This window comes from Amborella trichopoda, chromosome 4, assembly GCF_054954075.1.
Source record: "Amborella trichopoda isolate Santa Cruz 75 chromosome 4, AtrichopodaSantaCruz75HAP2 v2.0, whole genome shotgun sequence".
In the NCBI taxonomy this organism is placed as follows: domain Eukaryota; kingdom Viridiplantae; phylum Streptophyta; class Magnoliopsida; order Amborellales; family Amborellaceae; genus Amborella; species Amborella trichopoda.
In genome coordinates, this window is record NC_142339.1 from 58,909,992 (window position 1) to 58,936,084 (window position 26,093).

Sequence of the window (26,093 nt, forward strand, 5' to 3'; positions counted from 1 at the left end):
TTTTGTTTTCAGAGTTTTAGGGGATGCCAATCACAATGTTTCTCTCTCTCTCATACACTTTTTGAATTCTCCCTCTCCCTCTCCCTCTCTCTTTAAACTCTCTCTCTCTCTCTCTTCTCTGTCTCTCAGTTGAAGCCCAGTTTGAAGTGCGTTTTACAGTTGTCTCTCTCTCTCTCTCTTTGTTTTCATATATTCATGTACGTGGGCCGAAGGCCCTAGTAAACTGAGGTGTAAAACAATTTTTACTCGAGTAAAATGCTGCCTTAGTAAAGTAAAATGCTGTCTTAACCAAATAAATCCTTTTTTTCAAACGGAAGCGACCCCTCAACAAGTGGCATCACTTCAATCTAGGGTTTTTCGTAGATAAAACCGTTCGACTATTCACCATTTGTTTCACGTGTTTCCACTCTCACTCTCTCTCTCTCTCTCTCTCTCAACATTACCCCTAATACCACTTAAAACAAATAAACTCGAGGTTGATTGGTTTAAAGTATTTTGTGGTATGCCTTCCAATTTAATTTAGGGAAATTTACGTACCGACCGGGTTTTTTTTACGATTATAACTGTGTGACACAAAAATTACCATGGTTCTATATTGAAGATTGCACTCCTCTGAAAATTCTAAGGAAATCTAATGAGTTTAAAATAATAAAAAAAATTAAACAAACATAACTGAATTTTAAATATCATTCCTCGTTCAAGGTTAAAATAAATAAATAAATAGAATAGATAAATAAATAAATAAAAACTCTATATCATTCCCCGTTCAAGGTTAAAATAAATAAATAAATAGAATAGATAAATATACTCTCTATCATTCCTCGTTCAAGGTTAAAATAAATAAATAAATAGAATAGGTCCATATCATTCCTCGTTCAAGGTTAAAATAAATAAATAAATAGAATAGATAAATAAACAAATAAAAACTCTAAGGGAGATTCTTAGAAATTGCTTCTATATGACAATTATTTCTTCCAAAATAGGAAATTGCTTTATAATAAAAGGCAACATACAACAGAAATTTCCTTTAAAACAACAAGACAGCAACTTTTGCAAAATAATTACATGAGATAAAAAATAAATATGATAAATTTGAAAACAGAAACTAGATATGTAATCTAAATTTACAATTATTTTTATTTTGGTTTGATATTTGAATTTTAAATTCTACTAATATAGCTATATTAGTAGAAATTAAAATTCAAATATCAAACAAAATAAAAATAATTGTAATTTTAGATTAAATATTTCGTAATTATTTTTGTCTGGTTCGACAGCTCCAGCAATGTGCTGTGCACGTGTGGTATGCAAATGTACTGTATTTGTCGATTCGTCTCATGCTTCTTCTTTATATAACTAGCAAGATCATGCATCTACCTTGAATTATAACTAATAAGAGCAAGAGCATTCTACCAAAATCATGCTTTTAGTTTGAACTATAATAATTAAGAGAAAGATCACATTTCTAGGTTTAAATTACAACAACCAACAGAGACCATTGAAGGATTTCAGGCCTAGGCTTGATTCTGTTAGGTCCCCTTCAGAAGCTCTTCGATCGTGGCTGTTACAAAGGCTAACATGCCGCTGATGCTCAATATTAAGTTTGAAAAGTCGGACTCGGACACCCGAAAAATAACTTGGTTTGCAAGTTCGGTATTGAATTCTGTTGAAAAAGTTCAAGCATTCGTACATTATGACTTGAGTTGGGGAAAGTATAAAAAAATTTGAAAAAATTGAGGAAGCCATTTAACCTAATTATACATGATATGTCCATCAATATAAAAAATCACGAATAAAAGCCATGAAAACTCTTTCCTCATTCATTTTTTTCTACTCTTAACCTCCTCTTCCTCTTCCTGGTGCATTTCTGTGAATTCTTCTTGCAGGCTTGAACGCACGAGCCCATACATCTCTTCTATTAACTCGAAATTGAACCCTTTCTTGTCCATTCAGTATGAATTGGATCATGTCTTTGGACTTAAGGACAAGGCGTGCAAATAAAGCCCTCGACCTGTCTTCTGTGTGTCGCATTATAATCTCATCAACCACGTCACCATATCGACTGCATAGGCATGAAAGACTGCGTGTTAACTCAGATCAGAATAACCTAATCCTTTCCATCCCTTTACATAACATTGCCCTATGCTGAAAACAATATGGACATAGTGTATGATTGAAAACATTACGGTCACGGTTGAAAACATTACGGTCACGGGTTATCATTGTCCATCACTGGATTGGAAAGTAATGCTGTGAAAGAATTCCGTACACCTTGAGATAGTATTCATGCTAATGAAGTCAAAACTAAGAAAAATACTCATTTTGGAAAAAAAAACTAAACCAGTAATGTGATGAGAGAAGTCCATTTTTCACGACACGAATAATATTAGAAATTTAGATAAAGAAGAAAAAGTTTGCAAAAACTAAAATATTTAAAGAAACATTCCTTCGGTAAAAAATAAATCTGTGATCTAATAGTTTAAAAAAAACAAAAATCTCATTTGGGAAAAGAGGGCAAAAGGCAATGTACCAAAACTTACAAAAAGTAAAAATGAACAGAAAAAGCACCTGCTAAAAAAGTTCACAATACTCCGCTCATCAATGGAGTGGTCCCTTGAAAATGTGAGAAACAAAGTCCTCTCTTCGCCCTCAAACTGAACCGACAATAGTGGGGGCTGCTCCCTCGCTTGGCTGCTGGCCAAACACCGACCCCTCAGCCCTCTTCTACCCATATTACTGTGATTTGTAACACCTCTCACATTAGGGCTCCATTGAGTAGCAACATTAGGGTTAACATTCCCAGCCATATTAGGGTTGAGATGACCCCTCAACCCTCTTGTACCCACGTTACTGTGGTTTATAATACTTCTCACATTAGGGCTCCAATGAGCAGCAAAATTAGGATTAACATTCACAGCCATATTAGGGTTGAGATGACCTAGACCACTAGGGTTCATGAGAGCAGGCAAATAAGGGTGATCATAACCTTCATTAATAGGGTTAACAAAACTTTCAATATTAGGAGTACTAGTAGCAAGTGGCTTACAATGACCTCTTACAAAAGAATTAAAACTAGCAAATGGGTTTGCAGGGCCCATAATCATAGTATTAACATAAGGTGGCAGTGTAACCCTAGGAACTCCATTACCTATATCACCACTACCTCTAGGACCAACCCCACTTGAAACATAGCCCATTACCTCAAATGGACCATGAGTACCCCTAGGAACACTACCACCACTGCCACTACTACTAGCCCCTCTTGAATCATAACGCCTTTCTCGTAAAGTCACAAAAGTGGTCGGAAATTGCCCATAATCTGATTGATAAAGGCTATCATCATCAAATATCCTAGGGCAGACATTGTTTAGAATCATGTTTATGACATAGCCGATTCGCTCATTTAGGTCCTGCAAACTTAGAGCCCTACCAACTAAACCTGCTGTTATCGGTATCTGATTGCATCCGTTCAAGGTTGAGGGATTGGCCCCTGACCAAAGATATTCCAAACATAATTCAGCCTCTCTAACGAATTCGAGAAGAACACATGTTTCAAACTTGGAGATTGCCTCGACGATGTTACCATAGCCAACAAGCTCCAGCCCTAGCCAGAAAGCCATATTTTCTCTGGCTCTTAGGGGATGGAACCCTAATTGTATAACAAGTCGCCTGTATAGCGCCCTATCCATGTGGTGAAAATTACGAATCTCTGAGTCAGAGAGGTTGGTCACGTTAAGAAATGAGTGATGAGGAGGTAAGTTAGCCATGGTGCGAAATGGGTGCACCAGATTCAAGAAAGAGGGTCCAGATGGGTGAAGGAGACGCTCAATATTAGCGCAAAGAGGATCGATATGGATATTCTATTTGCTTGAAAACCAGAAGAATTGCTGGAGAGAGCCATATTCTTGTAGTGGTGGTTGATTGGGTCGTAGCTTTTCAGAAGAGGTGGGTTTGAAGATGTTTGCATCGTTTAAGACGAAAGATTGCTCTCTCTCTCTCTCTGATTGGGTTGTAGCTTTTTAGAAGAGGTGTGTTTGAAGAGGTTCGCATCCTTTAAGGCAAAAGATTTCTCTCTCTCTCTCTCTCTCTCTCTCTCTCTCTCGCTCTCTCTCTCTCTCTCTCAGTTTTAGGTCAAATGGAAAAATATTGGATCGATGAAAAGGGTTCAGTTCTAGGGTACACTAGAAATAACGGTTGGACAATACTAGGGTTTCTTGAATATTTTGCACAACGGCCAACTATAACTGAATATAAAGGCGCACCAATAACTGAATAGTGTTCCTTTGTTGCCATTGAAGCGTCTCTCTCTCTTGTGGACAAATTGGGTTCAACTTCAAAGTAGAACCTCATACAGAACAAGTTCCTCTAAGGTTCAAATTTTAAAGCGAGTTCATGTGAAGAAGTAATTTAGTTTGGAAAAAACCAAAAAAATTGAGAGTGCACTGTAAACTCGAGTATAAAGAGCGGTCCCCTTCACAAAAATCGTTGTGTTACATAGAATCGGCCTAGTCAGTGGGAACTGCGGGTTCCCGGGCTCCAGATGTCCCTAACCAGGGATCACTCCAATATGAATAGACCCCAATGGTGGACTGCAGTGAACCGCCCGATCTCATACAGGAATCAGGTGATTACCGAGTCTCGAGTCTCAGGGAATGGCTGCAGTCGAAACCCAACTTCAATGTTAGCCAGAACGTCCCCAGTGTCATCAGGTACTCCTTACTTCCTCTCTCTCTCTACTCTCACTCTTCTTTCTTGTTGGCATTTCCCTCTTCTTAACGCATCTCTATTCATTTCATCTTGTTTTAGTGTTTAAGTGAAGATGATTCATGTTTCTCAGCAGGCGTGATGATTATGAAAAAAATATTGAACTTGGAAATTAATAGATATTTTATTACATTTGATTAAAATAAAGTCCATAGCTCTAAAATAGAAATGATAGGAATCAATCCATGATCATGAAATACACATTGGACATTTTTTCTTGGATAAACAAAAGTTTCAAGAATTAACTTGGTAGATAAATAGAAATGATAGGAATCAATCCATGATCACGAGATACACAAAACATTGGACATTTTTTCTTGGATAAACAAAAGTTTCAAGAATTAACTTGGTAGATTGAAAAACTAATTCTTTATGTTAAAATTTGGTATAAACTTCATCAGAAGAGGTGGTGTAGGGTGGCTTACAACTAAGAGAGAGAGAGAGGAGAACCTTCATAACTATCTTGGGTTAAACTAAACATTTGTGACCAAGATATATCAAGTCCAGAGAGAGAGAAGGAAGAGATTACTAGAAAAGTTGGAATTTTGGAAGAAAGAGAGATTGGGTGGAAAGTTCGAATTTAGAGAGAGAGAAAGAGGGAGATTGGGTGAAGAGTTTGAAATGTGTGCAACAGATAGACAAAGGGTGAAAAGTATGAACTATGAATTGAGAGCGTGTGATTGGGTGGAAAGTCTAAATTTTGTTCAACAGAGAACAGACATTTGGCATATATAGAACTAGGTTTTGGGGGAAGAGAGAGAGAGGAGAGAGAAAGAGAGAGATTGGGTGAACTATGAATTGAGAGAGGGATTTGGTGGAAAGTCTAAATTTTGTCAAAGAGAAAACTGACATTTGGCATATATATAACTTGGTTTTGGGGGGGGGGGGGGGGGGGGGGGGGGAAGAGAGAGAGAGGAGAGAGAGATTGGGTGAAAAGTTTGAATTCTGTGTGTGAGAGAGAGAGAGTGAGGTGGAGATTGATTGGATGAAAAGTTTGAATTTAGTTCAAGAGAAACATTTTGAAAGTAATGACCAAAGTCCACCGTTCATCATCCTGTCCAAAGCTCCACCAAGCTCAAGGAAACCTTTGTACATATTGACCAAGGCTTCCCATTTTTAAAATGGTGAATGGTAGAGATTGACCATCTTATGCTTTTTACTTGAACAAGATTTTCATACAGTATTCTCTCTATTTATGTAAATTGCACTAAAGCTAATCAAAACATTCAAGATAGAAATATTATAATCAATAGTGATTTTCACTTGTAAAATGCAAACCAATGATTTTCATCTCTAAACTTTTTAGGTATCGATGTGAATACCAATAAAACCAATCAAACCATCCAAGATAAAGATATTATAACCAAATGGTGATTTGCACATGTAAAATGCAAAAAACCAATCAAACCATCCAAGATAAAGATATATAACCAAATGGTGATTTGCACATGTAATATGCAAACCAACAATCCTTAGGCATAACTTCTATATAAATAAAACCACCACCAAATTCTATGATAAAAACCAGCAATCATACTACAAAGAGAGAGGGAGAGGACAGTCTTAGAGAGAGAGGGCGTTTCTTGTCTATTATGAACAATGAGCCATTATTATAGTAATTGGAGCTCCTCTTGGCCTACTCAACATTAATTACTACTGAGCCAGAACATGAATTCGCCCCATCCGAACTGTCTTCACTTTCATATTCATTCCCAGATTCAGATTCATCGTCTTCACCGGATTCATCATCTTCCCCAGATTCATCATCTTCCCCGGATTCATCATGTATCCCCCAGTCTTCATCTTTGTAAATTCTGCAAACAACTTGCTATTGCACCAAAGAGAAATCATAGATAGGTGAGAAAGAGAAGAGAAAATGAGAGAGTAGAGAGGAACAGCAAGAGAGAAAGAGAGAGGAGAGAATCATCATCATTAGAGCCCTTTCTCAATTATTTGGTGTCGACTAAATAAATTCTCGTCCGCCATTTTCTCTTTCAAGGACCATACTAGGGAGACGTAACACATGATGAGAGAGAGATAGAGTGAGGCAGATTAAAATATGGAGAAACATAGATAGAGAGAAAGCATTCTCACCACAGGGGTAAGGAGATTAGGCCTTGGGGCATTTTCATTTCCATCTGTCACACTACTGCTCTCTTCCTCTTCTTGACTAGGGGATTGCCGCAGATGTAATTCATCTAGAAACCATTTAGTCATTTGCAATCCCTGTCCTTCAATGTTTTGGTAGTGTATCAGAGTGTATTTATCGCCAATGTGTTTCCCTTCATGGTCATATATATTTATTTTCCCCAATTCACTTTTCCATTCACCCGTTCTTGTGGCACACGGGTTCGGAAGCCTCGTGGTTCTCGTAAAGAAGAACCATTCATCTTTCCGGAAAGTCGTCAAATCCAACACTATAGATGGTTGAAGAAAAAAATTAGAAATGAGAGAAATTATGTTGAACAATTAAAAGTATAAACCGACAAAAAGGTAAGATATTATTAAATTTATTTACTCTCTTTTGATAAGTGTTATCTATTATATTTCCAAAATAAGAGAAACAGCATAATAACAAGGGCTTAGTTTGGGAGACAAATATTTTTTATTCTGTAATCGGTGGTCTCCAAGTTCCCTTCTACATGACAATAGGAATCATGATGTTTTTTTCATTTTCACGTAAAACTTACTCCATTACCAAAAGCTTAAAAGGAAGATAATATCAATATAGAAATTATGCTTCTACATTGAAATAGGACTCCGGATGTTATTCCATCACCAAAAGAATAGATGAATATAAGCTATGCTGAATTTAAAATTGGACAAGGAAAAGAAATTTAAAGAAATATGTATTTTGTCTCATACCATACTTACTCAAACTCAATTAAATTATATCATTGTCCCACAACTACCAATTACCGTTAATCTTATATTGTATTTCACATGGAATGATTAAATGTAACAGTTGTTTATATAAATATACAAACCATATTTTAAGTTAAGATAGGGTTACTTTGGCTAATTTTTCTCGAGTTCCATCCAAGAAAGCTCAAAATGTTTCAATGGATAAGGTACATTTTGAGATTAAGCTCTACTTTGGCATTCAAAACTAGATAGAAACACAAATACATGCATACATACATATATTTGTATACAATCTAAGTGCAGAACAACAAAGAATAATTCAAAATATATGTAAATACATATAGGCAAGTATAAATCTTTACGTTGTTCTATAATCCACAAACATCATATGTACACACATACATACATGAAAACCAAGTTTTGAGAAATATTACGACACTTTATAATCGCTAGAGTTCTTACCACTATGATCATTATTATGGGATTATGTTTTCAATTACCGCCTTCAATTTGACATATTTGCTGTGGTGGGCAACTGCCATTGCCTTTATAACAAATTGCATGGTTTTCAAAACTTTGACAGGGTAAAATTAAAATTAACTGTTATACAGTAAACTATGAAATAAAGAGGTTTCTTTTGCACCATTAAGGCACGAGGGAAGAATTCATACAACTGTTTGTCAAATCCATTGCATTATTCCGCATTCGACAAAGCTTGTGTAGATGACATATCTTGACATATTTCTTGTTTGTAGGGAAGGTCATGTGTGGACAACAAAAGAGGTTTCATGATCCAATATACCTTTTCCACACATTCGAAGAAATTCCTAGCTTTTTTTGTAACATGCAAAAAATAAGGAAGACATTATAGGTCATTATTTAACCACTCCTTATACTGTGGCATTACCAAACAATGAATTTCGAATACTATGTTTGTGTCATGATAGTGTAAATTTGGAGTAGCAAATGCCATAATTAATAGAAAATCTTTGATATTGAACCATAATTAGTTAAGGCTTATAATCTTTTCTAGAATCTTCCTAATTTATGTCACCATTGTGACTTGATGGTGATGAGCAAGGCGAAGTTCACAAGCCATACAAGTATGTTGTACACTAAACAATACAAAATGGGGTGCCAGTCTAGCCCCTCTAGTGCTATTTCCAGCATCTCCATTAGGAAGGTTAGTGCTCTCAGCTAGGTCGGTAAGGACTTATGAGGTTTAGGCATACATTTTGTTTTCACAAAGTAGGAATTATAGTAACTAGATATAAAAAAAGGAGGCTAGTGCAAAATGGTAAACATTCATCAAGTAAATCTGAGAATCGATAGGGTAAGAGAACAATGAATGTCAAATAATTTAGATCAGCTGTTTTAATGGACAAAGGCTAGATTAGGACACATCGATATTTTAGAATTCTACTTATTGACTCTAGATTAGGACACATCGATACTTTAGAATTCTACTGAATATCCATATTTCTTATTCCTTAATCAAGCAAATGAATCATGTCATGAATATCCTGTAGATTTTGGTCATTCACTGACCTACAAATAGAAGTACAAGTCCTAATAACTCCTAACAGTATTATTTTTAATCAATGAATCCGGTTTTGTTATGTGGTCAAATGTGCTTTGATAAATCAATAGTATTTTTAATCAATGAATTTTCAAATTGAGATGGTTTTTATCCTTGATATCCCAATTTCCTGGTTGGATTTCATGGTTCATTGAAGATGAGGGTTTTCATAACCTGCAATGCCATCTCCATTGAATGAAGTAGCTATCTGGTTTTGTTATGTGGTCAAATGTGCTTTGATAAATCAATAGTATTTTTAATCAATGAATTTTCAAATTGAGACGGTTTTTATCCTTGATATCCCAATTTCCTGGTTGGATTTCATGGTTCATTGAAGATGAGGGTTTTCATAGGCTGCAATGCCATCTCCATTGAATGAAGTAGCTATCTGCTTTTGTTATGTGGTCAAATGTGCTTTGATAAATCAATAGTTAAAAAGATATGTATCTGGGAGCTGCAGAGGATATTCAACAGGAGTTGAGAAAGCAAATTATAGGTCCCTAACTTCCTTATTCAAAACTAAAAAATTAGAGCTGCAGAGGATATTCAACAGGAGTTGAGAAAGCAAATTACAGGTCCCTAACTTCCATATTCAAAACTAAAAAATTAGGAAGCAAGCCATAAATCAGGCATATTACTCTAGCGCTATCCAATTTTTAAGTGCATTTTTTTGGGTAGACATCTAAAATTTTCATGTGAAAGGAAAACAATAATGACACTAGAATGCTAAGATAGGCTACAGTGGTGAAAGACACAAAAACTGGTGAAAATGAGACTGTGATAAGTCTACCATTGACGTTGATCAATAAAAGATGAGCCAGTAAAGTCACTAGCCACTTGGGACTGATAAGACATCATATCAACATAAGTCTACCATCGACGTCGATCAATAAAAGATGAGCCAGTAAAGTCACTAGCCACTTGGGACTTGGGACTGAAGAATGAAGAGCTAGTGAAATTGGTTAGTACAATGAGATTCAGGAACAAGAAACAATGAGACTGGATGTGCCACCTCATTTCCTCCCTGTAGAATGAGTTTGTGCAACACAAAGAGTACATTATATTTCTTGCATGATGGAAAAATATGATACCCAACTGATAGATAGTATCATTATAATTGATACTAAGGAACTCCTTCTGTCAACTGATAGACCTATTTTATAATTGATACTAAGGAACTCCTTCTGTCAACTGATAGAACTATTTTGGCTATGATTCTAAATAAATTTATGCAATTACCAAAACATTTCTGGAATTTACCTATTTTGGCTATGATTCTGATATTGTCCTACTTTTGGTCTTCTTTGACATCTATCATTTATTCAAGATTTTCTAAATAAATTTATGCAATTACCAAAACATTTCTGGAATTTATCGGGAAAAATCTTTGAAATTGAGTGGCCGTTACTCAGTGTTAAAACTAAGTCATAAAGTTCCTAAGCTCACAATAAATGAACACACACTAATAGGTAGGTTTGTACTTACAGACTGATCATTTTCCCCACCGATGACTGGCTTCGGCTTCTTTCTTTCCTACAAGCATGCTCATTTTCCCCACCGATGACGCGCTTCGGCTACTTTCTTTCCTACAAGCATGCTTACTTACATTCTAATAATGGTTACCACTACTAATCAGGAATAGACTCTCTGTGGTTCACCAAAATACTAGATTTGTAGCCTTCTCTCTCACTACTTTGAACCCTAACAACATAAGATGGCATCCCACTAGGAGGTGGTTCTAGTTTCCCCATATTGACTTCCTTATGCTTGTTTTGGAGTTGCAGGAGTTGCAGGAGTTGCAGAATTTCAAAATAAGAAAGGTATTTCATCCTCCTCACCTTTCTAAACAAGAAAAGAATTTCATCCTCCTCACCTTTCTAAACATGTTTTTCAAAGAAAAGTATTTCATCCTCCTCACCTTTCTAAACATGTTTTTCAAAACAAGAAAAGTATTTCATCCTCCTCACCTTTCTAAACATGTTTTTCAAAGAAAAGTATTTCATCCTCCTCACCATGTTTTTCAAAACAAGAAAAGTATTTCATCCTCCTCACCTTTCTAAACATGTTTTTCTCACTAACTGACCCTTACATATCTAGACAAAAAGTATTGTAGAATCTGTTTTATCTTTCTCTATTCGATATATAAAATGAAAAAAAGTATTGTAGAATCTGTTTTATCTTTCTCTATTCGATATATAAAATGAAAAAAAGTATTGTAGAATCTGTTTTATCTTTCTCTATTCGATATATAAAATGAATGACCTAATTAAGGAAAAACAAAGTATTGTAGAATCTGTTTTATCTTTCTCTATTCGATATATAAAATGAATGACCTAAATAAGGAAAGTGTTTCAACCTGATCTTTGTAACCTGTTTTTCTCATTAATTGATTCCATGGATAACCAGCAAAAAAAAGAAGAAGTTGTAGTTTGTTTTAAAATGAAGAAATCAATAGACAAGCAAAAAGAAGATGTAGTTTGTTTTAAAATGAAGAAATCAATAGACAAGCAATATTGTGCATGACTTTTTGCAGATGTCTGAAGCATTATTATATGTCTGAAGCATTATTATAAAACAACTCTAACTTATCTTTCCAATTGTTATAAAACAACTCTAACCATTACATTTGTTCCATTATACCAACTGAAAAAAACTCTAGGCCTACTGGCCAGATGCATAGGAGATTTTTCAGTCATATGAATTCCATAACCCCTCTTTCAAGGCTGGAAAAACAAAAAGAGTAAAGAAAAAGTATTGGAAGATTCATACCCGGCAACTCCCACGGATCATGGCCATGGAGATCCTGGTCCAATATCAAATTTACGGGAACATTGCGACCTCGTACTTTCCTAGGGAGAAATATTGAGAGTAATTCATTGTCTGTCGGACTGAAGCGAATTCCAACTGGAAGTCTGGCTGGTCGAACATACAGTTGTGCAAACATTCGCAGACACGCCAGCTCGAATGCATCATTTCGCAGTTGCTCGGGAGTAATTCGGTTATTTTGAGTGTTGGGTGAGTTAGCCATCTGAATGAGAGAGAGAGATTTACAAGCATTTCTAAAGATTTGAAGAAATGTTAGCCATCTGAATGAGAGAGAGATTTACAAGCATCAGATGATTAAATCAAATGAAAGAAATGCAATAATTTCTAAAGATTTGAAGAAATGTTAGATTTTTCATCTGATGATTAATTCAAACGAAATAAATGCAATAATTTCTAAAGATTTGAAGAAATGTTAGATTTTTCCTTAATTATTTTTTTTAAGGTCATAAAAGATTATCATCAACAGGAAAAAGATAAATAAAGAAAAGGTTAAAAAGAAAAAGATCATAAATATAAAAAATTCAGAAGCCAAGCCATCTGAATGAGAGAGAGATTTACAAGCATCAGATGATTAAATCAAATGAAAGAAATGCAATAATTTCTAAAGATTTGAAGAAATGTTAGATTTTTCATCTGATGATTAATTCAAACGAAATAAATGCAATAATTTCTAAAGATTTGAAGAAATGTTAGATTTTTCCTTAATTATTTTTTTTAAGGTCATAAAAGATTATCATCAACAGGAAAAAGATAAATAAAGAAAAGGTTAAAAAGAAAAAGATCATAAATATAAAAAATTCAGAAGCCAATACATAAAAGTTCATAAGTCAATAATTGCCAGGTAACTCTATGGCAAAAGGCATATATATATATATATATATATATATATATATATATATATATATATATATATATATATATATATATATATATATATATATATATATATATATATATATATATATATATATATATATATATATATATATATATATATATATATATATATATATAGGCTCTACAATACGCCTATAGGTGTAGTTTTACAGTACTTTACCTACGGCTTTATGACCATCCAAAGTTCATCACACAGCCACAGATGTTTTATAGTATTTGAATTTTAATATTTGTTTTTACAAATCATATTGTTCTGAAATTTTGTTGGTGTATTTGGCTTAGTGAGGCACACCTGTATAAATTATAAAACAAATAATTTGGATGATAAAAATGACTACCTATATATATATATATATATATATATATATATATATATATATATATATATATATATATATATATATATATATATATATATATATATATATATATATATATATATATATATATATATATATATATACTACATTGACACCATTTATCTTTGATACAAGGAGGTCACATGTACTTATAACCATCTGATGTGAAATCTGATATCATTGGTGTGTCGCATGTGTCGCAAAGTTCAAGCAAATTTCTTTTGAAGTTTGAGCTAATGAAATAAATGCAGCCATCTAACTTCACATCTAATGGTCAAGATTAAATTTTTCCTATAGAAAATGCAAAAACCAAAACTTTAGGTCAACGCATTTTATGTCATTACATGAAGAAATTAAATTTTTCCTATTTAAAATGCAAAAGCCAAAACTTTAGGTAAACGCACTTTATGTCATTACATGAAGAAAGACACACACTCACACACATATTTTTAAAATACAATCGAAGAAAGAAGTAAATTCTTTTGAAAAGGGAAGGACTCATTATGCTATATCTCTACGTGCACTGAAAGAAATTAAACAATTAGTGAGGTGAGTGAGAGATGGAATGTATTGCAAATGAGAACTTAACGGACTATGAGCTGAGGAACAACACATGCAAACCGTCACTTGTTGACATCTGACAACTTGGGTGTTCCTCAAGCAATTTTGGAAACAAAAGTGCCTCTGTAAATGAACCAATTAACAGAAATAGAGAGAGAATATAGATCTATCAATTAGATAAAGAAAAAAAGACCCACATATATATATATAGGTAAAAGATCCATGAGCTCATGGGATTATAAAATAGTGTAAGCTTAATGGGTCAGATTGAATCTGACCCAATCTAACGATTATGACTGCATTTTGTATTTGAAGGTTTAATTTTTTTGCAAATCTAAATCATATATGTATGTATGTATGTGTGTGTTTTACCAATAAACTTATTAATAAACTAAGATGGTTGTTGGCCTGAATAATATCAGATGAAGATGAATAGCTCTCAGCACATCCAACAACCAGAGTCTCTGAAAACCCATTCATTTTTAACTTATATAAATATTCAAAACTTAAAATTCTGGAAAAAGGTGCCTTGAACATAGTCTCACAAGAAATAAACAATAAAAAATTATACAATAACAAAATGTAATAATAATCCCCCCGCCCTTGGAAATAAACATGGCTGTCTAGATCGTTAAAATCTGGGCCATTCTGGCCTATTCCTAAAGGCCAAGGAAGAGAGAGCGAGAAAGAGTGTTTGTTTGTGAGAGAGAGAGTTAGAGTGTGTGAGTGGGTAGCCTGTACATCTACATGCACATGAATATGACTAAAGTGTATGGACCGTCCAGTCCAGAACGAAAGAGAGATATGGAGACTTATACAGTTACGTGCATGTAAAAAGAGCTGAAAGCAAAAGGGTATATAAGCATGCATAGAAATGTAGACTACAGAAGCTTTAGCCACAAGAATGTTGAGAGAGAGAGAGAGAGAGAGACCGTTTAAGAGAGCTTAGGAGATAGAAATGATACTTTTGTATGGCAAAACTTGGAAGAAAGAGGTGCTTGAACCAGGGTTTTATAGGGCAAAAGAAATTTATGTTGACGAAACTACCCCTCTTGCGGCCCACAGTTTTTACACCAAAGCACCATCCTCTCTCTCTCTCTCTCCCCATCCCCCAATTTGGGAAACTGTCCCTTTGCGCATGCAACCCATTATGTGAACATCATCTCTTTCTCTCTCTTACATCTTTCTTTCTCTCTCTTCCACCTCTCTGTCTCTCCCTGCAAATAGGAAAAATAGCTCTCTCTCTCTCTACCAAAGGCTAACCCATCCATATAAGGAAGGGCATTTCTGAAATTTCATTCATTTAAATCTATAATATAGTGAGTAAATAAAATTATATTTTTTTTATTAATCAAAGCATAAAATAATTAAAACAATAAAAAAAAAAGTTGTAAGACTTCCTTCACGGACTAAAATGAATAAATACTCTACATTGTTCACAAGCCATTTAAATGAAATATGTCTCATAAAATATGGATGTAATTTTAATATCTAAAACCCAAATCCCATTCACTTCTTTCAAATTTTACTAAAGCTTCACTTAGCATTGGAAACCCTATCCGTGGTAATGACTAATGTCATATACACTATAACACTGCATCTGATTCTTATATCCATTTTTTGAAATTATATAGTTACATGAATTATCTTTCTCATTTCAAATTTTTGCTAATGTCTTATATAGCATAGGAAACCCTATCCTTAGTAATGACTAGTGTCATTTACTCTATTTAACACTGCATTTAATTATTTTGTCCAATTTTTAAAATTATATAATAGTGTTTCTCCTTTCAAATTTTTTTTAAAAGACTCACTTAGCACACTTAGCATAGGATACCCTATCCTTAGTAATGACTAGTGTCATTTACTCTATATAACAACGCATTTAAGTTTTTGTCTATACCTTACTAAAAGCCCTTGAAAATAGCAATTTGGATAATAGAGAATCTTTTTGGGCCACCATAAAATTGCAGAAGGTGGCCCATGGACCTTCACGCTTTGCTAAAACTAGGAAATGTATTTGAATGGGTGAATTTATTTGAATGGGTGAATTTAATGTTTGCCACACGTCTGAATTTTTATAGATTATGTCAGAAAATTAAAGGATCTTAATCAGTAGTTATCTTCTATAAGACACCTAATAACCTAAACATGTAAAATTCTAAAATGAACCATGTAAAATTTTAGCCATTTTCAACTATTCCAGCTCATTTTGATGTGTATCTTGATAATATTTTGAAGTTAAATCAATTAAGTATAGGTAAAATGTTAAATAGTTGAAAAGGATTTTCCAAAATCTACAAAGGGGAAGACAGGAGCTGTGCAGGAAAGCAAAGAAAACATGACATGTACTTTCTCATTTTCTCGCTTTCTTATCTCCTTGATGTGTACGTTCCAGTGTTCGAAAAATTGTTTTCTCGCTTTCTTATCTCCTTGATGTGTACGTTCCAGTGTTCGAAAAATTGAACCGGCCACAGAAACAGCCAAGGGCTGGTTCAGAGTAACTTACTATAGTAGATTAAAGACTTTTTTATCAAGAAATAAAATTCTTGCTGAGATTAATGAATATGCATTCAAATTATACACCATAAATATATATATATATATATATATATATATATATATATATATATATATATATATATATATATATATATATATATATATATATATATATATGTTAAAAAAATTGATAAATTTGACAATAATTTCTAGTGTATATAAAATAAAATATCGTACTAATCCAAATTAATAGGTTTAACTTGCATATCAGGTATCAATTCCTAGCAAATTGGATCTCATTTGCCTTAATTCATATTCTTAGAGCTACTTTATGTAAAGAAAATGCTTCTTCTGGAATTTAAATTGCTAATTTTTCTTTCAACTTATATACTTGTTATTATCGGGAAAGGTTTTAATCGTGATAAATTCATTTTACAAGGATTTTACGAGGATATCATCAGATTTATTATTCGCAATAGAATTGTCGTGATAAAATAAAGACCATTTCAATTTATAGGAGATAATTGTCACTAAGTTTGTATATTACTTTCTTTCCTTCCCCATGAAATCAACTTCTCTCATTAATAGAACTATCAGTGGCAGTTAAAGTAACTAGCAGAAAGCAGGGTTCTAGACCTTCATCCTCTTATTAACAGAAAGTCGATGAGTTCAACAAGCATCAGAGGCGTCCGAACTCGGCTCTTATTAACAGAAAGTCGATGAGTTCAACAAGCATCAGAGGCGTCCGAACTCGTTCTGATTGGTTATGCCCTGGGACTTGGTGGTACCACCATACCTGTCGGGTCTTGTCCCTAGTATCTCGGGATGTAGATAATAGATCCCGAGGTTCAGATAAAACGTTTGGCTAAAACATCATTCACTTCTAAGTGCTCAGGTTTAAGGGAAGATTAGTCCGCATGTAAGATATTCTATTGTTACAGCCATAAATATGGGATAATATAGTTCATCCACCATTAACAATTTAATCGTTTCGAGTTCGGAACATAGAATATTCATAATGCCATACTTGTCAGGTCTTGTCCCTAGTATCTCAGGATGTAGATAATAAATCCTGAGGTTTAGATAAAACGTCTGGCTAGAGGTTTAGATAAAACGTCTGGCTAAAACATCATTAAGTGCTCAGGCTTAAGGGGAGATTAGTCCGCATGTAAGATATTCTATTGTTACAGCCATAAATATGGGATAATATAGTTCATCCACCATTAACAATTTAAACATTTCGAGGGATAATATAGTTCATCCACCATTAACAATTTACACATTTCGAGTTTGGAACATAGTATATTCATACTACCATTGGATCCTTTGGGATGCCACTCATATGTTGGGCACATCCACATAAGTTGTTACTGAGCTTCTCTGGCACTCCGGTGAATGACAGCTCCACTGAAACTACTATTGAATGACTTGAGTAGTTCGCTCCGGGGCCTTGATACCATTTGCATGGAAGTTGTGCATTCAAGTAGTCTAGACATAAATCCATTTGTTTGTGCCACCATTGAGTATTCAAATGGCTAGAGTATGCCTCCCTGTGTTTATGCTGCAATTGAGAGTGCATCCTACTACATGCATCACTGTTGGCCACCTATCTGCAAGAAGCCTAACTTTAGTTAATGCATATCTCCATTGCGTGCCGAAACAGTTGGAATGTCGGCCTGCCTATTCAATCTGTCATTGGAAGCTCCGATGTTTAGTCTTGTAGTCTTCGCACTTTGTCCCGCCATTACATGTTTAGATGGATCCATTACATGTTTAGGTGGATTTTAGGGTTACATAAAGCATCCAGACATATTTTTGATAGACCATCTAGTAACCAGATACCCAATTCTTTCATCGTATTTAGGAATGAAGAAAAATGCAGCTTGGTTTGCCACACACCTTCCAAAGTTGATAATCGTGCTCATTAACAAAATGCTGCCAAGAGCCAGTATTTCACTATTTTATAAGAAAATGCATTCCTTATTTGAGTTTTCCTGCTGTCAAAACTTGACAAAATCGTAATTTCCAATGATAGATATTCACCACTCACTTTATGTTGAATCTTCAGTACCAGTTCTTGAGATGGGCAGTGGGTACTTTGAATCATGGTGCAGATAATCAAGCTCGTTAAAATAGTCCAAATATGATCGTTCCATTAAAATGGAAAATCTAGATCAGATGTTGGGAATCAGTCGAGCACTTTTAGGGGCTCCAAAGGAAATAAAATTGGAGACTTTACAAATTAAAGCACCCATTAGACAAGATTTTTCACTGCTTTATTGATTTCATGCTTCACAATAACAATGAGTTCTCGTTATTCTTTTGGTTTTATGGTCTCATCTCTCTCTCTCTCTCTCTCTCTCTCTCTCTCTCTCTCTCTCTCTCTCTCTCTCTCTCTCTCTCTCTCTCTCTCTCTCTCTCTCTCTCTCTCTCTCTCTCTCTCTCTCTCTCTCTGCATCCATTAGACACGATTTTTCACTGCTTTATTGATTTTATGCTTCACAATAACAATGAGTTCTCGTTATTCTTTTGGTTTTATGGTCTCTCTCTCTCTCTCTCTCTCTCTCTCTCTCTCTCTCTCTCTCTCAGAGAATACATAACAAGATATAATCTACTGTATGTAAGTACCACAATAATAATTCATTAAATCCTAATGAAAAGCAGTATTACTGTTTCTCACCAATGATCACAGGTGTACGGCGAGAGAGAGAGAGAGAGCACATATTGTCACAGAACAACATAAGAAAATTACACGCAAGAAATCCATCAATGGATGTCCCATTAAACCCTAATGAGAAACCCCCAAATCTGAGTTGGCTTCGTGGGCTCACACACCACCAAATGATGGTCCACTATTAAACACAAAGAAGCACACAAAATATGTACAACAATCAACAATCTTTACTGATGAGAGGTCCAATATTATTGAATAATGAAAAACCCCCTAAAAAGCTTTTATATCTTCCTCTTCGTTGGCCTCTCAGGCTTTTCTAGGGTGAATGGACGAGCCCACATGTCTCTCCCTCTAATTCTGTGCTTGACCATTTCGTTTCCTTTGAGGATGAGGTCCACCATTTCTCTAGACCTTAGCACAAGCCTAGCAAACAGTGGGTTGGTCCTCCCTCTAGTGTTTTGCATCAATAGGGCCTCAACCACATCACCATAGTGACTGCAAGAGCAAAACAAAGAAAAACCCCTAATGAATTTTTTTCCCCCCTTATACTATTATCCATTTTCTAAACTGCTGTCATAGAAAAATAAAACCTTAGAAACCCGAACTTATTTTTTCTTAACTGCTGTAATTGAAAAATAAAACCTTAGAAACCCTAACTTATTATCCATTTTTTCTAAACTGCTGTAATAGAAAAATAAAACCTTAGAAACCCTAACTTAAATTTTCTTTTTTTTCTCTAACACTATCATCCATTTGCTAAACTGCAACAGAGAGAGAGAAAAACCTTTAAATACCCTAATCTATAAATCTCTTTTTGTGTAATATATTTAGTTTCTTAAAGCAATAGCAAAACAAATAAAACCCGTAAAAACCTTAAAAGCGCTAATCAAAACTGGAGAACCTTCAAACCCCTAATCAATAATCGTTGTTGTATACCTCCCTTGATTTTCTCACTGCCATAGGAAAACAAAGAGAAACCCTACAAACCCTAAATCAATATTTTCTTTTGCATACTTTTATACTTATTCGTCTCTAAGTTGGATATTTTAGATCCCTTTTTATTAATAAAGTAAGACCCTAAATCAATATTTTCTTTTGCATACTTTTATACTTATTCCTCTCTAAGTTGGATATTTTAGATCCCTTTTTATTAATAAAGTAAGATGAATGGATAGTAACATTAGTTTGAAAACAATTTCATAAATACTTTCTCGATTGGTTTGCCTCTTTTCTGTTGATAAAGTGATGCTTCATTTCCATATACCCATGAACTCCCTTGTCTTTTCCAATAAATTTTTATATACTGAGAAATCAAACAAATAAAAAATAGCAAAAAAAATAGAGAGAAAGAGAGAACAACATTTTCCTTTGGTAGTTCCTTATAGAAAATACTGAGTATTTTTCAAAAGGAATTACCAAATACTTAATTCCTTTTGAAAAATACTGAGAAAAAATAACAACGATAAACAAATTTATATAAAAATAAACAAATTTACATAAAAATTCTATAACTCGAGAACAACATTTTCCTTTGGTAGTTCCTTTAGGAAAATACTGAACTTGGATACAATCAGGATTAAGAAGAACCACAGTACGAAACTTATTTTTGTAAAATAACAAAATTTAAAAATTTAAAAATATGAAGAAGAAAATGTCACAAAATTACCGATTGAAATAATCTACTACTTCTTGATCATCTATGGGATGGCCCCTCGAGAAAGTTAGGAAAAGGATCCTGCCTTCACTGTAATGCTCGATGGCCTTTGCTATTCCTCGGTCGATGACATCAACCGAAGGCAAGGCTGGCCTCAATGGCTCAATTTCTTCCCTGATAGCTTGGTTGAAGCTCAATGGCTCACTTTCTTCCCTGATAGCTTGGTTGAAGTCATCAGAGGAAGGCAAATCCAGCCTCCTCGATGGTTCTCCCTCATTGCAATCCATTTGAATACCTGATATGTCAGGGTTCAATGAACCCATGATAAAGGTCTGCATACCAAAATCCCTTAAAGGAGGGTTCAGTTGACCTTCATAAATATTACTAATGGCAAATGGCCTAGCATTTGGGTTCAATGGACCTTGAATACTAGGTATTTTCATGGCACTAACCATTGGATTTGGAGAAACCCCAAAATTTGAGTCAAGGAAAGGTCTAGCCTTCGGATTTAATAAACCGCTACTGGGGTGAAATGAGAAAGCATAAGGGTTCAACCCCTCTTTACTGGGACTAGAGTTCACGTTAACACCAGGAATACAGCTCATAGAAACACTACTAGAAGGTTCAACATATCCTGACATCGATGCCCTTAGGGCTTCTCTTCCACTGCTCAAGCTCGCCCTGCTGTTATCACTAACACTCACTGGAAAGAACCCAACCATGCCAGAGAACACCTCCTCGTTGTCGGGCAAAAGGCAGAGATCATCAAATACTTTCTCGCAAACTTCAGTCAAGACCTCTATTATTCCAGAGGCCACTGACTTGCTGAAATCGCAAAAACTAATCGGCCAAGCTAACAACCTTGAAGTTATTGGTACCAGGTCACTGCCGCCACTCATGGTTGGGTCAACACCTGATTGAAGATAAGCGAGGCACTCTTGTGCCTCCTCAACAACCATTGCCACAGCATAATTAGACATCATGGCAATTCTGGCAATCACATTTGGATTGCCAACCGTCTCGAGCCATAGCCAGAAGGCTAGGACTTCTCTTGCTGGTGCTCTATCGATGCCGATCTCAAGAACTAACCGGCGATAGAGCTTGATGTCTAAATGGTGAAAATCACGTAGTTCAGTATCGGTTAGTTTAGTCATTGCTAGAAATGATCGATGGGGAGGCAGATTCTCCATTTTAATAGAAATGGCTAGAGAGAGATTTCAAAAGAGCGTTGTGAAGGGGTGGAAAGAGAAAGGAAGAGGGTCTACGTAACTGGATTGTAGTGGGAGAAAGGAACAAGGAAGACACAGTAGGAAACCAAGGATAGAGCCATATTTGTTGTGGGTTTAATGGCTAAGAACACAGGAAAAGAGCAGAGCTTTTCTTATGAAACGGAAGAAAAGATAAAGAATAGACCAGAGTTTTTCCATTTTAGGGTTTAAGGGTCTTGAAATAGAGGCAACAGATAGGGTAGGACCTTTTGTTTCTTGAGTAATGGAAAGGACTCGGTTTCTATGCGGCCAAGCCCGTATATGTAGAAATGGGGCCTCTTAATAAATCTATTTTTGAGATGGATTTTATGTAACCTCTAACTTGGAGATCATGAATATGTAAAAATAAATAAATTTTAAAAACTAGAACTAATAATTCTAGTAAGAAATATTTGGACCATCAGTTTCCATTGTTTTTAGATGGAACACCTGCTTACTTGATAGATGCTTTACACTTTCTGGACCGATATATAGAAATACACTTTCTGGACCGATATATAGAAATGCTTCCAGCCCGCATGAAGCAAAGAGAGGCAAAGCTTCCAGCAGATGTTTTGTTTCAAGAATTCAACATCTCTCTTTCTCTCTCTCTATGAGGGTAGAAATGCTTCCAGCCCACATGAAGCAAAAGAGAGGCAAACCTTCCAGCAGATGTTTTGTTTCAAGAATTCAACATCTCTCTCTTTCTCTCTCTCTCTCTATGAGGGTAGCAGAGAGTTTGTGTATCTAGGGTTTGGAAGCCGCTGTTGGAGAGTGTTCATTTTTAGCTAAGGGTTTAATGACTTAGACAGGAATCACTAACTCGGCGTGAATGCTCATTTGTATGCATTTAGGTTTTCCTTGGTGTAACGGTTTAAAAATAACTAGGTTTAGTTCTTACGAAGCATCTCTCCCTCTCTGGCTCTTTCGATGCATGCATCTTTCTCTCTCTCAATATAACCAAGTTCCCTCCCCCACCCCCTCTCTCTCTCTGTCTGGGTTTTCTTAGTGTAACTGTCAACTACAACTTAATATGTTTCTTCAAGCATATGTATCTATCCCTCTCTCAGAGGATGCAGACCTAACTTTTCTTCTTTGCCACAACGGTCTTTGCAGAAACCCATGAATAATATGATAAACAATCAGTACAAGCCACTGAATTGTCTCCATTGATTTTAGCGAGTACTTGCTTTTTTTTCCTCTGACGAACCACTCCTTAACGAATTGCTCTTTTTAACAAAAATTATTTTTCCTCTGACGAACAACTCCTTAACGAATTGCTCCTTTTAACAAAAATTATGTAAGGATCATATTTTCTCCCTTGTATTACCAAATGCTCTATATTATTGTGGATATTACATTGAGACCACCCTACACCGTCACCCTTTTTTCATAAATGCCCACCCGGCAACACCGGACTGGTGTGAAATTCCCCAATTCTCTAATTTTCATCTATTCAAGGGTTTCTGATATCCAACACACCTAACAACCCTATTTGTTAGGTTGCTCGGTGTTTGCAATGTCGAACAATCCCAAAAGTCAAGTGGCCAACGTTAGTAATATTGGACAGCATGAACATGTTGTCGGATGTTGCCAATGGTGCACAGTGCACACGTTGTCTGGGATTTGCGACACCAAACAACACCATTTGTTGGGTTGTTTAATATCCGCTAGATAGCCCACGGGCCTGATTTTTAGGGCCATTACTAAGAAACGCTCCACATTTTTGTGGAAATTACACAAAGAGCACCCCACCCCCTCGCCCATTTTCTAAGAATTCCCCACCTACATAACATTTCCAACACTAGACATGTGGGAATTTTTTTTTTAATTTTTGTTTATACAGGGCATTCCCAATATCATCGAACAGCCCTATATGTTAGTTCTTTGATGCTTGCCGCATCGGATAGTTCTTTGATGCTTGCCTCATCGGACAGCTCCAAAAGTTCCTAGTGTGTCCGACATTAGAAATATTAGAGATGTTCCTAATGGTACACAAAGCATGTAAGTTGTCTGATGTTCCTAATGGTACACAAAGCATGTACATCTTTTTTAAAAAAGCTTTAAGTTGTATAATATGTGCAACACTGAACAGCCTTATCTCTTAGGCTCTTCGATGTTCACACCAGTGTAAGAAAAACCGAACTGAAACGGTTAACTGATTGGGCCAAAGGCAGTTCAACTGGCCTAACCGGTAAACCATCGGTTCAACCATTCTAACCAGCTAAGTCCCCAGTAGTCAAAAAAGTGTTAAAAAATACAAAAATATCTACTAACATATAGAAAGTATATTTAAAAAATAATTAAACAAATCACATCCAATTAAAATTGAAAATTAATTAAAAAAATAAATTTTAAAGAATAGATTTGCGCCTAGAAGTATTTTTGAAATTTTCTAAAAAAGAAATATAAAAATAAATATTACTGGACAAAAATTTTTTAAATTTTTTCCATAATGATGAAAAATATTAAAAAATACATTACAAACAAAATCTCTTATTTTCTGGGATTTTATACAAACAAAATCTCTTATTTTTTGGGATTTTATATATTTTTTTAATTTTTTTTTTAAAAAATACCCACTTGGTAACCAACACTGACCAAAAACCAGAACTGTCTAACCGGGCGGTTACCGATTAGCATAACCAATTTTCCAACAAGGGTTCACACTTTCATATAGCTCACGAGGCTGTCCAACATTGTGAATTGGGTCATTCAATATTTTGGATATTGGACTTGCCTTGAATAAACCAAGATAGAAAAATGGAGAATTTCTCATCTGTCTGATGTTAGAAATGTCAGGCCGGGCAGGGGGGTTGGTGTGCAACTCTTGAAAAAAAAAAGGAGCAGTTGGGGGGTAGTCTCCTTGTAAGTTTGGTAACATTATAGCCCATTTCATAATAAAGAGGGAACTATGGTCTGTACGTAAATTTTCCTAATACAATAAAGAAGAGGATTAGAATGCATCACAAAATAGGTAGGCGACCAACATAACAATTTTCCTACTAATTTTATGATTAATAAAACAAATAACGGTTCCATAGAAGAAAAGAAGTAGCAGAAGAAAAAGAAATAATCTATGTCAAAAGAAGGTCCACCTTGTAAGAGAAGTTCTAACAGCAATTATCGTTATTGGGGTATTATCGGCATTCGTCGACACTACAAAACGCCTATAGGTGAAGTTATCATACAGTCACAGTAGTGTTTTTATTTTAATTTATTTTACAAATCATAATGATCTGAAATTTTTGGGATATTATCGGCATTCGTCGACACTACAAAATACCTATAGGTGAAGTTATCACACAGTCACATATATTTAATAGTGTTTTAATTTTAATTTTTTTTACAAATCATAATGATTTGAAATTTTGTAAGTGTGTGCTGCTTAGTGAAATGCACATGAATAAAATATAAAACAAATAATTTGAAATATAAAAATTATGCAAAATACCCCTATAACGTTTCAGCGGTAATTTCATCATTTTATTTTATGACTATTATTTTTTTAGTATTTTATTTTGGTGTGACTTGGTCATATTTACACACACTCCAAATTTTAGATAAATCTAATTAGTTTAAGTGATGAGGTGTAGATGAAGCTTCCAAAGATATTTTAAGCTCTTTTCTTTTTATTGGGAATTTATTACATACTTACTAGGGCATTAAAATATATAAATAATGTTTTATTACAAAAGAATTTTCTATTAATAAAGTTGATGATAAATTCTAATGTATATTATGATTAAAATATCAAATATCACTGTCCAACATAATAGCAATAATTTACACATCAATCGTCAAATCCCATGCAAATTGAACCCCACTTGCCAAATTAACATTATAGAGCTGGTTTAAGGTAAGACATGTATCTTCCCGTATTCATATTTGATAATTTCCCTTTAATGTTTATTGGATAAATAGTTTTTGTCTTAAATTACACGTGATATTTTTGGAAAAGTTTTCGACAGCGGTAATGACAGGAAGCATTAAAATATCAAGATAAATTGATTTTACAGGGAGGTTATCCAAGATATTTTCGATATTAAAACAAGCATGATAACACAAAAGATAAATTGAATCTATCATAGATAAGTATTGCTAAGAGGAAACTTCCTTGGATGAATCCTCCTTCATAGATTCACAAAGTTCATAAACTATCTCA

General features: G+C 34.7%; 1 protein-coding gene and 1 long non-coding RNA gene across 2 annotated transcripts; both read right to left on the reverse strand.

The window, feature by feature from the left end:
• Nucleotides 1-1,407: 1,407 nt before the first annotated feature.
• LOC148782643 (uncharacterized) lies at nt 1,408-3,871 on the reverse strand. Its single transcript, XM_088866152.1, has 2 exons — nt 2,569-3,871; nt 1,408-2,062 (listed from the first exon to the last, which is right to left on the reverse strand). Exons 1-2 carry the CDS (start codon nt 3,765-3,767, stop codon nt 1,837-1,839), a joined length of 1,425 nt encoding a protein of 474 aa, XP_088722278.1. The 5' UTR covers nt 3,768-3,871; the 3' UTR covers nt 1,408-1,836.
• A 2,298-nt stretch (nt 3,872-6,169) lies between these two features.
• On the reverse strand, nt 6,170-7,167 carry LOC110007211 (uncharacterized). The gene is made up of 2 exons (XR_016055089.1): nt 6,859-7,167; nt 6,170-6,592 (listed from the first exon to the last, which is right to left on the reverse strand). It is a non-coding gene; the product is annotated as an uncharacterized LOC110007211 (long non-coding RNA).
• Between the last annotated feature and the right edge of the window lie 18,926 nt (nt 7,168-26,093).